This window comes from Anabrus simplex, chromosome 2, assembly GCF_040414725.1.
Source record: "Anabrus simplex isolate iqAnaSimp1 chromosome 2, ASM4041472v1, whole genome shotgun sequence".
In the NCBI taxonomy this organism is placed as follows: Eukaryota; Metazoa; Arthropoda; class Insecta; order Orthoptera; family Tettigoniidae; genus Anabrus; species Anabrus simplex.
The window spans coordinates 457,121,199-457,140,286 of record NC_090266.1 but is presented as its reverse complement, the minus strand read 5'-3'; the positions used below and the strand labels follow the sequence as shown (position 1 = coordinate 457,140,286).

The 19,088-nt window shown below is 38.7% G+C and overlaps 1 protein-coding gene across 2 annotated transcripts in view; it reads left to right on the top strand.

Annotated features, from left to right (window-relative positions):
* Positions 1-19,088, top strand: part of LOC136864186 (splicing regulator SDE2) — a 148,799-nt gene that overhangs the window by 72,070 nt on the left and 57,641 nt on the right. For both annotated transcript variants that reach the window (XM_067140848.2, XM_067140844.2), the window contains one exon: positions 13,357-13,468. In XM_067140848.2, coding sequence (XP_066996949.2) covers positions 13,357-13,468 — 112 coding nt within the window. The remainder of the gene's footprint in view (positions 1-13,356; positions 13,469-19,088) is intronic.

Below are 19,088 nucleotides of genomic sequence, written 5' to 3'. Positions count from 1 at the left end.
CGCCTCACATGACCCCACCACCGAAGCTGGTATATGCGTACAGCTTCGTCCATAGAGTTAATTCCTAACTTGGCCTTTATCTCCTCATTCTGAGTAACCTCTTGCCATTGTTCCCACCTGTTTGTACCAGCAATCATTCTCGCTACTTTCATGTCTGTTACTTCTAACTTATGAATAAGATATCCTGAGTCCACGTAGCTTTCGCAATAGTTTAGAAATACATGGAATCTTGGAACGGCCTTAACCATGCGTCGTGAAGACAATTAGGGAGCTGTTGTGAGTGGTAACACCTAACAAAAAACCAAAACTGCAGTTGCTGTCCTCCCGTAATCTTCAGGTCACGAGCCAGGCAGCAGCCGCCTTGTTCTCAAAAAGCCAACACAGTACAAGTAACTATTTCAGTGAAATTAGCTACATTACAGCGAAAAATACACTATAGAAAATAACTCAGTACAAATAACTATTTCAATGAAATTTGCTACATTACAGCAAAAATTTATACTGTAGGAAATAAACTCAATAGTAATGCTTATCAGTTTGTCTTATCACACACGCTTTGCCAAAAGTCATCCGTGAGAAATTGAACTAGAATGTTTTTAGCCGTAAGTTCAATGTTTTGAAAAATAGGACTTACCACAGGAATTCCCATAAATTGCATTTTTGTAGGAATTTCTTGTAATGGACATGTAGGTTTCTACTTCCGCTCTTCTACTTTCTGTTTTTTTGTTGCGGTAGGCGGGAACATCTACAGTCACAATATTTGAGTCTGTCTCATCACTTGTATCATTATCTCTAACTTCACTAAGCACAGATAAGGTGTCATCACTACATTCACTAGAAGAACTTTCAGATATATCATAATCTTCATCACAATCACTATCTAGTAAGATATCCAGAACTTCCTGGTTGGTTATAGCTTCGTGCACGCTCATCTTTACTGACCGAATAAAATAATCGCAACAACAGCTGTTCAGCTATCTTCAAATGCAGTGGTTATTCACTGAAAGATAATGTTTTAAATACAGCAATAAGAGACTTCCTTGTAATATAAAGAAGCATTTTAATGTGATCTGTTGAATTGATAATCATTACTTCACTGTTTCGTCGATAACACAGGGAACTGCATTGCCCCGTAGATTTGTTGGCTACGTAAGTCTGGTCCAAGGTAGCGCACCCTGTTGATTCGACGGTTAGGTAAGCCAAAGGGTTAATAATAAGATTATTTCCTTTATATAACTCTTAACAGTTGTTCTCCTTCTGGGTTTCTTCTTACAATGCTGTGTGGGCCCATTGATGATCTTGCGGCTACATTTGTCTACTCTCACTTTTACATTCAGGTTTCTAATAATAATAATAATAATAATAATAATAATAATAATATCATCATCATATTCCTCATTAATTATATCTTCCAGGTTGTGATAAAGTTTCTCCGTGTATTCTTTACTGCAGCCCGCCTGTGGGGCATACACTTGTATTGACTTGTGTATTTAGTGGTCTCCAATGGCACAGATAGTTTTATGATTCCGTCATTCTAAAAGGAAGCTATAGTTTCAGTATCTTTACCGATTAAAAATCCAACACCATTCTTGGCCTTCTTAGCCTGTCCACTCCAGTGCAGTTTGTATCCTTCCCGACGAGTTCTACTTCTCTTTCCCTTTCCATTTTGTTTTGCTAAGTCCCAGTAGTGATATTTTTCTCCTGTCCATCATGTCTAAAAGTTCTTCTGTCTTTCCGGTCAGTGATAAAATGTTCATAGTTCCCATTCATACTTTTCTCCTCTTGCAGGCTTATATCATTGGATCATCATACCTCACAGGTCTGCTTGAAGGCTTCTTCTTAACTGTTCATACTTAACTGACTTCTTTGCTAGATTCAATTTCCTAGTAAGTTCCTTCAATTTCTCCTTACTTCCATAACTATTTCTAACTCTATTTCTTTCCAGTCTGCACCTTTTTAGTCTCTTTACTTCTCTGTTATAATATAGTGGATCTTTACCATTCCTTACCACCTTTAAAGGTACAAACCTATTTTCACATTCCTCAACAATTGCTTTAAACCCATCCCAGAGTCTGTTTACATTTTTATTTACCATTTTCCAGCGATCATAGTTACTTTTTTTTAACTCCCTCATACCTGTTTTATCAGCCATATGGTACTGCCTAATAGTCCTAATTTTAATGCCTTTCTTTCTTTCTTTCTTTCTTTCTTTCTTTCGCATTTATTTTTAACTACAACAAAAACAGCTTCATGATCACTAATACCATCTATTACTTCGGTCTCTCTATAGAGCTCATCTGGTTTTATCAGCACCACATCCAAAATATTCTTCCCTCTAGTTGGTTCCATCACTTTCTGAATCAGGTGCCCTTCCCAAATTAACTTATTTGCCATTTGTTGTTCATGCTTCCTGTCGTTCGCATTACCTTCCCAATTGACATTTGGTAAATTGAGATCACCCGCTACAATCACGTTCCTTTCCTTATCGTTTCCCACATAGCTGATTATCTTATCAAAATAATAATTCTGAATCAGCGTCAGCGCTACCCTTTCCCGGTCTGTACACTCCAAGGACATCAAGTTGCCTATTTAGAGATGAACCTTATACCCAGAATTTCATGTTTTTCATCCTTAACTTTTTCGTAGCTTACAAATTCTTCTTTCACCAGAATGAATACTCCCACTCCTACCATTCCTATCGTATCTCTGCGATACACACTCCTGTTCCATGCGCATTTTTTTGCATCCATTATGTTATTATTTCTCAGCCATGATTCAACTCCTATTACAATATCTGGTATTACATATATATTAAATCGCAGTACAGCCTAAGCCACTGATGAGTGCAGACGTATTGAGTGGAGGGTCCCTGGAGTGCGAGAAGGGAGTGCAGGAAGGTACGAGGAGTTTACCGACAATGACTGGTATGGAGGTATAGGAGGATGGCAGGGAAGAAAGAAGTGAAATCAGGAAGGTGTAAAATGGAAATGGAAATTAAAGGAGAATTAATTCTATCAGCGGCGGTGATTATAATATTGCTATGGATTGGAGGGGTCGAGCTGAACCCAGGCCAGACATCTAGTGGAAATATGAGCTGGGAAGACATGGAAGCAATCAGAAGAGTTGTAAAAGAAGTGGTTGTAGAAGTCTGCCCCTTTGAGCAACTCAAAAATATGATTCAAGAACAAACGAGGGAGTTTGAAAAAATGAAGGGATGGTTCCGAGAAAGAGCAGACGACACAACATCTCAAGTGAGGAAAAATGCCGAAGAAGTTGTAGCATTAAGGGAGAAAATAGGACGATTAGAAGAGGAGACGCTGAAACTGAAAGCAGATGTGGGAGCCAACACTTTATATCGCAGGAAGATGTGCCTGTTTATATATGGTGTGCCTGAGGAGATGAGAGAGGACAAATTGCTTACAACCTATAAAGTAGTAGACTTAATTCGGGGGGAAATGAAAGTTGATTTTAGTGAAGTGGACATAGACGATGTCCAGAGAGTGGGAAGAATTAGAGGCAACAAGCCTATCAAAGTACAACTGTTTTCTACGCTGATGGCTGATATTGTGTTTGGCAATGCGAGTAACATGCTGAGGGAAAAAATATGGATCAAAAGGGACGTGGGAATGGAGGCGATCAGGAACGAAAGACTACTTAGAAAACACATGATACGAGCTAAACATCAAGGGCTGAGAGCAACTATCAGAGGACAAGAACTAGTGGTGTCAAGCAACAACTGGAGTAGAATGTGGTCTGTGAATAGATTGATGGACCTAGAAATGAAGATAAAACAAGACGAAGAAACAGAGAACTGTAGCGATTAGTGGGGAAGATAGGCAAGTGAAAGATAGTGATATGAGAGAAGAGGGGGAATGTAGTAATGTTAATACTGAAAGAAACAATGTGCTGTGCGAAGAGAGACAGGGAGAGGTGCCAAGTGAAAATGCGGTCATAAACACTGATAAAGAAGGAGCAGATGATAATGGGGCGAAAGAAGGTAGGCGTAGGGTCACAGACACAGCTAGAGTCAAAGGAAGTCAGCAGAGTGGAAACAGTGAAGAAATGGCGGCTCAGAGGGAAAAGGAATGCTCGGAGGCAACCTGGAGGAGAGTAGAGCAGAGCTGGAACGCAGGGTGGAGCAGAAATTTAAGAAGTAGAAGCCTAAGAGACATGTGGGAAACAGGAGGAAATAATGAGGGTACTGCTACAAAAAATAAAAACGCTAATAAAGTTAGCAAGAAGTAAGAGAACTGTTACGGTGATGGTGGTAGTTTTTGGTAGGTAATGAAGTGTGCTTATTTATTGCTGATGCTGTAATTGTAATGTATGAGTAAGGGATGAAGATGGTATTTGTATAGTGAAGTTGATGGTGATATCTGGAGTGTATTGGACTATCTGTAAGTAATTTAAGTGTTGAGAGGGATGAGAACTGATAAGTGATGAGTAAGAGATGGAGTTGTTGGTAGGTAATGGAGAAGTGGTGGTATATGTAATGGCAGAATTTAAGTGTTGAGAGGGATGAGAAAGGAATAGTGGTGTGTGTTATGAGATGGAGTTGGAGATATTATTTGTGTGGTTGTTAAGCAAATTTAATGGTTTGGTTGGCAAAGAATGACAACATTGTTTTGACGAGGAGGTAGTTAACGTGTTCGTGGGGGCTGGATCAGCAGAGTAACGAGGTCAGGAGTTATGACAATAGCTGTGATAGAATGTGCCGCGTCGTCGAGGCTGGTCAGGTGGAAGGTGTAGTTCTTTTTATAGCTTGCATATGTGGTATTCTAATTTTATTTTTAATTATGTGTTTGCCTTTTGCCAGGGCTAACGGCTCTCCAGAAGCGAGTTGACAATGGGCCATCTGATTATATGCCTTTTAACTATACTTTATTTAAATAGCATATTCTGGAAGACAACAGAAATATTCAGGGGAGAAATTGGACGTGGCATGAAGAGACTGAGGATGGCTGCTGTGGTGACCCTCACTTTGGGGGTCACATTTCCGGAGTATCCGACGGACTTCATGGCATGTCCAAGGAGTATTTGTCCGATTGCCTTTTATTTTATTTCATTTTGCTGGTTTCTTATTTTATGTCGTTTACTAGATTCTAATGTACTGTCCTTTTGCATCCTGTAACTGGCTTAGGCTATTCCAAATTTGAACCATGTATTGGATGGAAACCTGTGAGGGTCAATAAACTACTACTACTACTACTACTACTACTACTACTACTACTACTACTACTATTACTACTAATATATCTATTGAAAATGAAAACCTACAACCTGTGTTCCAGTCATTGACCGGGTCAGGGATGTAATGAATGAATCATATATAGGCTATTAGTACGATGGGGTCGCCACTCCCAAAGTGATTTAGTAATGACTGATAGATGCTATGAAATGAGAATGGAGAGTGTTGCTGGAATGAAAGATGACAGGGAAAACCGGAGTACCCGGAGAAAAACCTGTCCCGCCTCCGCTTTGTCCAGCACAAATCTCACTTGGAGTGACCGGGATTTGAACCACGGTATCCAGCGGTGAGAGGCCGACGCGCTGCCGTCTGAGCCACGGAGGCTCATACTATATCTATTAAATTATTTAATTCGATTCCTTTGTTTACAATGCTTCTACAATTGAGCATTAACATTTTTATGTCATCCCTACTTGATTTCCAGTTCCCTGTCACTTAACACCGCTCCCTAGGCCACCCCGTTTCCCTGAATGTACCTGCTTATAATCTTTCTAAAGAAGTTCTCGAACTTATATATACCACTGCGGTTTAAGTGAAGGCCATCTGAGCGCAGATACCCGTCTCCTACCCACCCATTAGGATCTAGAAATTTCACTCCCAGTTTCCCACATACACACTCCATAGTCTCATTTAAATCCCTAATCACCTTCCAGTCAGTATCCCTCCTACACAGTATTCCACTGATAACAATCTCCGCTTTCTTAAACTTCATCCATGCTGCATTTACCAGATCCCACACATCCCTAACTATGTTAGTGCTTATACCTGCTTGCCTTACATTGTTAGTAACAACGTGAAACACTACCACCTTCTCCTTTCCCTCCTCCTTCTCTTCTACTTTCCTCAACATCTGCCTCAACCTGATTCCTGGATAACACTCTACCCTGGTTCCCTTTCCTCCACACACTTTCCCCACATGTCTAACAATGGAATCTCCCATGACCAGAGCCTCAACCCTACCCACTCATTTGAACCCCTCCCCTCCTGGTCAGTCCTATCTTTCCTGACAGCTGCAGAAGCTACTTCCTCCTCCCTTTTCTCCACCCCATGACCCTGTTCCACCTGTCTTTTCCTTTCCACTACACTACATTTCCCTTTCCTACATTTTCCCTTCCTCCTATTTCCACACATATCAGGAACACTTCCCTGTTCCTCATCTTCCCTCGGTTGTTCTACCTGCAGTGACTCGTACCGATTTCTCGCAGACACCTGTCCTGAATTCTGATCCCGAACAGAGCCCTTAGCCTGCAATCTCCTTCCCCTTAAAACATTAGACCACCTGTCTTCTACAATTCCCCCATTTCCTTCCCATCCCTCCGTTACACGTACTGTATCCTGTACATTATTTGAGGGAGGCCTACTTTCCTTCCTGTCTTCTGAGAGAATCCTAATTATCTCCCTCAAACTCTCCAACTCCTCCCTCATCATACTCCTTCATGCCTGGCCACACCCACAGTTCCTACACTTGCACTCCATAGCCATTATTTACGGAATAATGAGAAGAAAAGGAAAAATAAAATATCTTATTCTGTGCAAATAAAAATGAATGGAAAGGAATATTGCCTATAAAAATGAAAGGAAAGAAATATTGTCTGGTATTCACAAAGATCACACGACGACAAGGTAATTAATATAAACTACTATATACTACAATACTACTTAGTTGTACGAATTTTTTTTCTACAACACCCTAACAGAATGAAAATTGCTGTTAATTACTGAAAACCAAAAGTAATGCACAAGAATTAGGTCTACACAGTTCTAAACTGCATTTATGTCTACCCTAATTACTGCAACAGAATTCTAGTAAGAGAGTTAATACAGATACAACAGATACTATAGATACTATACTACACAAATATTTCACAGTAATAGAATAAAAACACTAATTTATAATAAGATACCTACTATAATACACTACAATGATTTTAAACTCTGTTCAGACGTATCCTAATTATAATACAATAGGTTATTACTAAGCACTAACTGAAATGGAAATTACAATTAAAGTTTGAAATTCGCAAGACTACTCAAAATAATAGGGGCTGCCTGGCCGAGGCGGTAAAGGCGTGCTCGGTTCGCCCGGAAGGACGTGGGTTCGAATCCCCGTCAGGAAGTCGTAAAATTTTAGAAACGAGATTTCCACTTCCGGAGGTGCATATGGCCCTGAGGTTCTCAGCCTACACCAAAAATGAGTACCAGGTTCATTCCTAGGGGCAAAGGCGGCCGGGCGTAGAGCTAACCACTCTACCCCATCACGTGCCACAGTTAACAATGGTGGAAACCTTTACCTTCCACTCCTCCAAGGGCCTTCATGGCCTGTACGGAGGTGACTTTGTCTTTGACTCAAAATAATAGAAATAACCACTCTAATTTCTAATAAGTCACTACAATACACTACAACAGTTTAAAAACTACGTTCAGATGTATCCTAATTACAATAGGTTATTATTAAGCACAAATAGAAGTAAAAATTGCAATTAGGCCCAAAGTTTGAAATTCGCAAGAACTGCCGTACTCAAGGATTACCAACAAAGTTGAATGCGTAGACAGAAGATTATTTCTTTACTATTACTTTATCCTACTATGCTCTAATAAAAATGAAACCTCGCATTTGGTTAAATCCTTAAGTATCGAAAGGATTGCCGCACACTAAGAAAAACATGAATATAACAGGCAAGATACTATCTAATATACCTTGATGCTTGTTGTTTTAAGGGGCCTAACATCAAGGTCATCGGCCCTAATATACCTTATCTTCACTACAAGCAGTATGTACAGATTGTTGGTTACAAGGATAATGTCCAGATAGGAGATGTGAGCAATACTAAAGAAGTATTAAAATTTACCTATGATAACAATGACATTTACAGTAAGATACAAAAGTTGAAAACTAGAAAAGCAGCTGGAATTGATAACATTTCTCGGGATATACTAAAGGCAATGGGTTGGAATATAGTACCATATCTGAAATAATTTAAACATAAGAGTTTCATTTTTGGTCCGTATTGAACTGAGAATGGAAGATAGGAAAAACTAGAAAGGTTCCACCTTTTCAATACAAAAATGTTATAGGTTTATTTATAACATGTATTTTTTGGCTGATGATGACGCCAACACAGCGTCGAAACTAGTCCCAAGTGCAAATACATGTTATAAATAAACCTATAACATTTTTGTATTGAAAAGGTGGAACCTTTCTAGTTTTTCCTATCTTCCATATCTGAAATACTTATTTGATTATTGTTTGGTTGAAGGAGCTATACCAAATGAATGGAGAGTTGCTATAGTAGGCCCTGTGTATAAAGGAAAGGGTGATAGACATAAAGCTGAAAATTACAGGCCAGTCAGTTTGACATGTATTGCATGTAAGCTTTGGGAAAGCATTCTTTCTGATTATATTAGACATGTTTGCGAAATTAATAACTATTTTGAGAGTACGCAGTTTGGGTTTAGGAAAGGTTATTCCACTGAAGCTCAGCTTGTAGGATTTCAGCAAGTTATAGCAGATATCCTGGATTCAGGAGGCCAAATGGACTGTATTGTGATTGACCTATCTAAGGCATTTGATGAGGGTAGATCATGAAAGACTCCTGGCAAAAATGAGTGCTATTTGACTAGAAAAAAGTGACAGTGGGTGGCTATACTTCTAGAAAATAGAACTCGGAGAATTAGAGTAGGCGAAGCTTTATCTGACCCTGTAATAATTAAGAGGGGAATTCCTCAAGGCAGTATTATTGGACCTTTATGTTTTCTTATATATATATATATATATATATATATATATATACCGGGTGGTACAGCTGCCCCTATTTTTTCCCGAATATATGCAACCAGCTAGGACGTAAATGCCTCTTAGTCCCATCTTGCGCAACACCTTACAGCAATGTTATGTGCAGTTAACCCGATGTAGACTTCTCCGCACAATGGAAAAATCGTACAAGAGGCAGTAAGTGAGGTCCATCTCAAAAACACTGTACCATTTTATGTAGAGCTGTGTCCAATACTCTACTAATTTTTACGAAATGTTACTATACTGTACAAACCATAAACACACCTATAGCTGTCGGTAGAGAATTGCGCACCTGATTGGTCCAAGAGGCCATTTTCTTTTGATAGAAAGGGCGGTCGTGGTATCATAGAAAACGTGATAGGGTAAGACCAATTACAGACATGTCAATCCACCACCATTTTGTACAGTCTCATCACATCGAAATTGATAGAAACGTGTTTTGCACTGTAGTTTATAATCTGTGGCACGCAAATGCTGTACAGCAGATGTGATAGCTTACGCCATGTAATTACTACCGTTAGAGCGATCAAAAAAGGCATAAAACGGGACCATAAGGCTGTAACTCATCAGTAACTTGTCGAAGCGGGAACTTCCGCTCTCCTCGTGAATACAGAGTTACAAGGATGGCGCTTGTACATTGCAAATAGCTTCGCGGAATTACGTATGGAAGACGTACCTCGATAGGTTACTTGAAGCAGGAAGGGTTCCAACCATTCTTGAGTCATGCATTTTTTAATGTCATTTCGTATTCGCCTCGGCATCGTTTACGAAGACCTTTCTGAAGTCTCCGATATTCTTCTACGGAAGTTATAATAAACAGGTATCATAAATATCGTCACATACGCACCGATTGTGAATACCACCTGAAACATAACGCTGGACTCATTCAACCAAGTAACGCGTAGAAAATGGTTGCAACTATCTGGGCGTAAGAGAGACGCGATTCTTTAATTCACTGTGGTGTTTGCACATTCGAGTTCAGAACTTTTAACATCAACGATCAGTATCGAAGCGATAGCCTAGGTAATTCCATTAGTACAGAGCTAAGAGACCAATTCTTTGTCGCCTGCAGTGGCTACATGGCACCAGTCGCAGCGAGCATACGATATATTAGCAGGCATTTAGATTTCGAATTTAGTTACGGGCTTTTCAATTTTATTTTTATATTATACTTGTAAGGCCATTCGTAATAAATATTTAACGTTCTTAAGTCTCAAAAGTAATTTGCCACCTTTACAAAGAAAGCATACATACGAAAGGAATAATAACATGCGACTTCCATATGGCAAACGACTACAGGGAATGAAGCGCAGTGCACGTGTTGTCAACATTCTGACCCACCCATTCAACCAAGCAACTGCGCACGTTCGACTCGAAGACCAACTAACAGCGGTCTACACTTCATACGTATGGCACATGAAACAGCATATCGTAATCCTAGCAGCAACGTGTGAGCACGTACTGTACGGTTAGCACGAAAGCACACATTATGTATTCACGGGATGATTATGTGAATATGGTACTACTTTATGGAGAAGCAAGGCAAAATGCACGGGAAGCCAGACGCTTGTATCAAGAACGATTTCCTGGACGAAGGCTGCCAACTGCAGATACATTTCGACGTGTTGAAAGGCGGTTGCGTGCAACGGGGTCATTTCATACATTACCCCCCGTTCGGGATGCTCCAGTGACGTCTGGAAATAACGACGAAGCTGTTCAAAATGCATACAACCCGCACACAAGCCATAGGAAATGAACTGAACATCAGTCATGTATCTGTACTGCGAATATTGCACCGCCATAAATTCCACCCTTTCCATCAACAGCTGCACCAGGAACTTCACGGAGATGACTTTCCAAAACGGATAGAATTTTCGCAATGAATATTAGAAAGAGTTGAAGCTGATGCGAATTTCTTAATGGACATTCTCTTTAGTGATGAATCCAGATTTCACAACAACGGAACTGTTAATCGTCACAACTTCCATTACTGGAGCGTTGAAAATCCTCACTGGATCAGGGGAGCTCGATTTCAGGTACAATGGGGCGTCAACGTGTGGTGCGGGATACTAGGTGACAAGATAATTGGACCATATTTCTTCGAAGGAAACCTCACGGGACGACGCTATCTAGAGTTTCTTCGTGAGTACCTCCCACTCTTATTGGAGGATGTGCCCCTTATGACACGGTTACGGATGTGTTTCCAGCAGGATGGAGCTCCCCCACACTGGTCGTTGGCAGTACGGAACCACTTGCATAGGACATATCCTGGACGATGGATTGGACGAGGGGGTCCGGTCACATGGCCGGCTAGATCACCTGACCTTACTCCACTCGACTTTTTCCTCTGGGGTTATTTAAAGGAAAGAGTCTATGAGCAGGAGCCTGAGAGCCCGAATCATTTACGGCGGCTCATCACGGAAGCCTGCAAGCAGATTCCACCATATATGTTGCAGCAAGCAAGAATGTCTCTCCTCCACCGTACTCAGATGTGCATTAACGAAGCAGGTGGTCATTTTGAACATTTGCTTCATTTATCGATTGGCCATGCATAAGCCCATCGCACCGCTGTCAGTACAATCTCACTTTATTGCAAATAGCTCTTTTAAGAGCTCCTTAAAAAACAAACATAGCTGAGTACCTGCAATATGAGAACTGATCATGATTTAGACTTGTCGTCAACAACACGACTCTCACGAACATCAACAACGCAATAAAAATATTCGTCGTACACAGGACTCGAACCGCCTACTAACGAACACCGGTACTCTCCTCTAACTTTTAGCAAGCTCGGCTATCACGGGTTGCTGTTTAGCGCTGTTGTGTTGCTGCTACTTCTAGTCATTCACCAATAATATTCTCTGTACAGGACGTTTCTGCGACACATAATTTTCACGATTCTTTACCATCAATCGGTATTTTATCATTAATGCTGATTTGCTTGACACGAATAAACGACTATAATCTGCGGGTTGCATAAAACTGCGTGAATAGGGGCAGCTGTACCACCCGGTATGTGTGTGTGTGTGTGTGTGTGTGTGTGTGTGTGTGTGTGTGTGTGTGTGTGTGTGTGTGTGGATGTTATTTTGTACAGAGTAATAAATAAGTTACAAGATTGTGAGCAGCTGCAGGGTGACCTTGATGGTGTAGTGAGATGGACGGTGTGCAGTGGTATGATGATAAACAGGGTTAAAAGTCAGGTTGTGAGTTTCACAAATATTAAGTCTTCTCAGTTTTAATTACTGTGTTGATGGGGTGAAAGTTCCTTTGGGGATCATTGTAAGTACCTAGGTGTTAATATATAAGAAAATCACATAAATATGATAGTTAATAAAGGGTACAGATCTCTGCACATGGTTATGAGGGTATTTAGGGGTTGTAGTAAGGATGTAAAGGAGAGAACATATAAGTTTCTGGTAAGACCCCAACTAGAGTATGGTTCCAGAGTATGGGATCCTCACCAGGATTACTTGATTCAAGAACTGGAAAAAATCCGAAGAAAAGCAGCTCGATTTGTTCTGGGTGATTTCCAACAAAAGAGTAGCGTTACAAAAATGTTCCCAAGTTTGGGCTGGAAAGACTTGGGAGAAAGGAGACGAGCAACTCGATTAAGTGGTATGTTCCGAGCTGTCAGTGGAGAGATAGTGTGGGAGGACATCAGTGGACGAATAAGTTTGAGTGGTGTCTTTAAAAGTAGGAAAGATCACAATATGAAGATAAAGTTGGAATTGAAGAGGACAAATTGGGGCAAATATTTGTTTATAGGAAGGGGAATTAGGGATTGGAATAACTTACCAAGGGAAATATTCAATAATTTTCCAATTTCTTTGTGATCATTTAAGAAAAGGCTAGGAAAACAACAGATAGGGAATCTGCCACCTGGGCGACTGCCCTAAATGCAGATCATTAGTGATTGATTGATTGATTGATTGATACTATTCCGAAGCTCCTTATGCCATTGAAATGGGGTAGAATGGTGCTACTCTCAATGTTTTTGTTTTGCGCTAGGTGGTCCGCTTCTGAAAAGCATTTCCTCTTCTCAATCAAGGTTTACAGATTGCCCACCAAATCTTAGGACACTGATTGCTGGACAATGGGGTCACCACTTCCCTACGTATTCAAAATGGAAAAAATATTGGGACCTAATCACTTCCATCGTGAACAGTTTCACTGTATGTGTATTTTTACCATTGCCACTATATATTTTTCATTGTATGTAATTACTCACTCATTTTGAATGGATATTGCTGATAATGTTAATTTCTGTGGAAATGCTCAGAGCCAACATGTGTTAACTCTTAAAATTATTTTTCAGGTTTTGGATCTATGCTTAGAGCTATCGGTGCTCAAATAGAAAAGACTACCAACAGGGAAGCATGTCGTGATTTAAGTGGTAGACGTTTGAGGGATATCAATGAAGAGCAGAGGTAAGGAAAGTGTTTGAAAGTATGTTTTGTATTGGCATTCTTCTTCTTCTTCTTCTCCCACACCCTTGTGGGGTCAAAGGTAGAATTTATGTCAGACATGTGGACTTGCCCCTTATTTTTTACAGCAGGATAACCTTCCTGACGCCAACACTAGGTGGAGGGATGTATTCACTATTATGTATTCCTATGATGGGTGGTAGTGTACTATAGTGGGTTGTGTGTGTTAACGTATCCACAAAGACGCACACGAGATGCTGTCAGTTGGTACAATTATCTTATTTACATGTGTTTACAAATTAGACACACACAGCCGTAATCAATGCTGTCACCACAAAACACTCGCAGCACGAAGCCGCCATTTAAAAAAAAACTGACTGTCTCTTCAATATGGAGACTGCAACATTGCATGTCACACGAGATAAATATTCTTACTACACCATAACTATGCTGAACAGGGACTTTCAACTAATAAATTCCAATCACTAACTGACTTCACCGTCAAACTCGTCTCTCTCTCTCTATATATATATATATATCGTGGCCAGGCTTCCAGAAAGATACGTTACAAGCAATACCTTCGTGAAAATTCTAGAGTGCCTAATACAAAGATTTTAATGTACAGAATATTCTCAATTGTTCTAGTGCCTATTACCATTCTGGAAGTTACAGTGCATTTCACAATTATGGATTACAATTTATATATACAGGTAAGAATATATTATAATATTAATTTACAGGTATTTACATTCATTGAACTGATATAAATGTCTATATACATCACATGTTTCATGACATAACTTCACACACAATACGATCATTCGACTATGTAAATAATAATACTAATACTTTCATAACCTCACACACAATACGATCATTCACTATGTAAATAATACTAATACTAAATGGATGTACATCACTTCATAGCCATGATAATAATAATAATAATAGTAACAATCATAAAATAATAATAAAAATAATCCAAGCTTGATATCTGCATTAGTTACCCATGGGTGAGAGAATATTGTTTTCAAGTTATAACTGTTTATCACACTTGCATCAGTGTATGAAGATGAGAGTGTTGGCATAAACACAAACACCCAGTCCCTGAATTGGAGGAACTAAGTAGACAATTAAAATCTCTAACCCAGCCAGCAATCAAACCCGGAACCCTCTTAGCCAAGGAGTGTAACCCTGAAAGTACTAATCTAACGAGACTTATCCCTATGCATAATGAACGTGACTTCAGTACTGACAGGCTATTAAAGTGTTGTAGTGTCATTTGCTACTGTGTGTAATTGTGTGTTGTGACTTACCGTTTAAATAAAGTAATTTATACAAGGGAGTGAACGTGTTCTTGTGAGATATTTATTTACGTAAAATAAAATTGCATCGCAGAACGAAAGAGATTTGTAAATGGAGCCTCTTATCCGCGACTTCGGGGGTTGCTTTTGTTCGTGACCAGTAATTAATTTACATTACAAGTTGTAAACCTCATTATAAACCGTATTGGAGATCAGAATATCAAAGTTTACAAACAAATGAATTATACCACCTATCTAATACTTCACTATCCTTATACTTAGGATACAAACATTATACAGATATTAAAAATTGGGATATGTTCTGCTTAAACATAGTAAGCATCATCAGCCAGAAAAACATAACCCCAAAGTTAGGTCAGGGCCCTTAACCTGGTTTCGTAAAGTAGAATCATTCACTAAGGTCTAATAGTTCACATTAGTAAAATCTGAATCAACCATAAAAACTAGTCAATAAATTGCACTAAGTTAAATTATTATAAGTGATTGTTTAGAATTGCTTATGCCACATAAAAGGAAAATATTATGAAATATGACGTCAAAATTATAATTTGACCGTGTGTGAAGTAAACAGTCATCATAATCTTAAGGAGTAAGCTAACGACTGTCAGACCTTCAAGAGCAGCCAAGGTGAATAGTCACCTCTCTGCTAACATAAGGGACTTCAACATGCGACATTATTTTGATTTATTCTACATCTAAGGCTCAGTTGAACTCCCTACATGGAGTTCAAGTATGACAGTTTATGGCTTTAGCTCACCACCTGGAAGAAAGTTCGACAAATTTCCACACATTCACGCCCTTTTAGGTGGATTTCAACTCAATTTTACATACTTTCGTTTTTCAACCAACTATTCCGTGAATCCCTTATATCTGACTTGTTTTTCGATAATTAGGAATGAGATTTTAACCAGTGATTTTATTTATCTATACTTCATTTAACCTGATGTTTTTAGAAGGATTGAAGAACACAGCTATGAACTAGTTATATTATTAAGATTTTAATAACTTTGTTTACTTTACACATGGTCAAATTATAATTTTGATGTCATATTTCATATTATTCTCCTTTTATAAGGCATAAGCAATTCTAACTTTGGGGTTACCTTTTTCTGGCTGATGTTGCTTACTATGTTTAAGCAAAACATGTCCCAATTTTTAACATCTGTATAATGTTTGTATCCTAAATATAAGGATTGTGAAGTATTGGATAGGTGGTATAATTAATTTGTAAACTTTGATAAATTAATTCACACCCGAGAAACAGCGAGGCTTTGCCGATTTCCCAATCACTAGAAGTTTTAGTTTTTTTTGTTCCCATCATATTAGCTCCCAGCATTACTGTAACCCTTTCATAAGTTGTTAACTGTTCCTCACAAACCACAAATGCCGTATTGCACAGTTAATGTTTCACAAAATTCGAATTACAGAGTAATTTTTGCTTCAAGGGAAGAAATGTTTGCTTCAAGAAATCGAGAAATTCATGTAACCAAATTTCGAGTATTCAAGAAATAAATACACTTGAAGAATAGGACAAATGGCCAGGAAATTTAAGTTACTTTGAGATACTGAAAATTTGAGTAATGGAGACTCGAGATATCGAGGTTCGATTGTACTTAAAACGCTTTAATGCAAACAAACATCATAAATTCTTGGCAGTGAGCATCCAAATGAAAGAAACAGGACATGCCTACACAACCATAGAACAAGATTTAACCATACTAAAGAGAATGAAAAAGAGGTAAATTGATGAACGAGTTTGAAATCATTTACATTTTCATAGACCAGTTTTTCAACAGAAACTGTAATTTAAATGACATCACAGAGGCTAAGAATCCTCTTTACAACCAGATCCCATGTTTATTTGAAGTATTAAAAGTAAAAGAGAACATGTTCCAAAGCATTAACAAATCTCAACATGTAAAATTTACAAGGCCTTTCCGAAATTTAATTAGGCACAAGAAAATATAAACTGTCCTCTGAAATCAGTGATGTACTCTGCCATATCTTGAGGTGCATCACATTCTTACTTAATTTCAGTATATAATTAAAATTAAGTGATAATTTACTTTAGCCTTTATTACGAAAACGGGTATTACTAATTGACTGCGACATTGCTTTCGAATGTCAACAAGAGAGCTCGCTGGTGGACATAGCGAGGAAACTATACCAAAGATGATCGATCGCTTGCAATATAATCGCTGGCTGTATAAATATAAGTAGCGGAAAAAATCATGCACGCTTATTCTCTTGTAATAATGGATGCATCAGTGATAGGGCTTTCGCTGTAACCAAAGGATAATACACAGTTTGATATAGGATTTTGAAGGGATAGACAAAATATGTCATAACGAGGTTTTTGTTAAATGCTGTACTCACTATAGCAGATTTCTACTGTAATTGTGTACAGAAAATATGTGTGTGTTAACATGTGACATGTTTGTTACATGGTAAGGTAGGGGAGATAAATATATTTTAATAGTTTGAAGCTTATCATGTGATGCAGATTGATATTTTTTGGATAAATTACTGCTACCATGTGATAGATTTCTCACTTTATTTGTAGGGTGGGTCTTTCTCTCTCAAGCATGATATTACAGCCCTTAATATTAAAGAATGTAATGAAATTATGATGACCCAAGGATGCAGTGAAAACGATAGGGATATGGTTTGTTACATGTGACACCACTTCAATTCTTACCACTAAGTTGTAACTTTTACAGCAAAATAGAAACACAACATGGATAAATGGTAACTAGAATAAAATATAAATTAAAAAAAGAAATAACGAAATTGGGCGCCACCGGCAAAAGATTTACAGGAATAATTGATTCCGTAGAGCATGAAAGACCTTCCTCTCCCAAGGCGACAGTCATCAGGCTGACGAGGCCTAAACTTGCTTCATTATCTTACCTGTCACTATTTAACCATGAAATTAAAATTGGGCAGCATGCCAGGTTTTTCCTTACTCCACCAATAAAAGATTTGCTCTTAGTTTCACTATTAGAATTTGCTCCTGAAAGAAAATAAAACAAACTCCAGCAATAATCATTTCATGAGACCCGAATAAACATCCACAAACAACATCTACAAGCTATACACCACATCTATACTGTACCCGTAAAAATGTGTTCACATCTTTAAGGCGCTTGATATTAAATGAACGAGCATGATTCTTAATCAAGGGAGTGGCTTTATCATTGGAGCTGGTACAGAGAGAGGTATAGTTATCAATTTGAGAGATTATTTTGATAAATTGAGTTTATTGATCATCAAAAGCAAGTTCATATCACCTTCGTACAGCAGCGTGGAAGTGTCTTGGCTAGTTGGTACCTCCAAGTCCTGGGATGGTGCTGGACATCGACTGGGCAGGGACCACACCTGCTCGGATGAGGAGTTCTGGAATGTCTGGAGGTTCTGGAATGTCCCGACGTTCTGGAATTCTCGACGTTCTGGAATGTCCCGAAGATTGGCACACGTTCCTGGGTTCGATTCGAGACGTAATTCACACTTGAATTTCCTGCACGGCACTCCACACATTCAGGGCACTGTCTGAACAGATATGACCCTTTAATTATGGTTACTGCACTCTAGATATTAAATCAAAACATTCTGGAATAGTCACTCGAAGAACAAGTACTGGTAGAAATGCAAGTTCATAATGCAAGCTCACTGTAAGTCAGAATGTTCTAGAGCATTACTGTCACTGCAGTCCTAAATGCATAGTTCTGAAGATTTAAAGCATATTGGCAATGAACTGAATAAGTAGCACTCGGAAACTGTCCTGTTGCATTAATAGGCGAAGTGAATAGCCATTAAAGAAAATAATATTTGAAAGAAAAAGTCTGACTTCATAAATTATGGATCACTCAAAATACTGGAAAGTTCTAGGCTTTCTGGAAATGCGATATGCGTGTTCTGAATTGTCACAGTCTTTAAGAATCAAACATAAGTCCCTGTGCAGTACTTGGAAAGCATTGCATATTTCACAATTAAACATAATGTTGAATGTCCCCTAAGTTTCATAGTCTTTACAAGGCGTAAATTCAACGAGGCACTTGAGAAAGCAAGTCACATCGTTTACACGTAAGTTTATGTTGGTAGGGCACAAGTTCATCCTACACGCTCGGAAAGTTTCAATGTTCCAGAAATTGATTCAAAAATATAAGTTTGAATAAGTTCGAAACGTAAGTTCAATGCGATACACAACACTCGTGAAAATTCAATCGTCGTCGAATAAGTAAGTCCTTATGTGGCACTTCAAAAAAAAACAAAGTTCCAATGTGTAGAAATAACAAAGT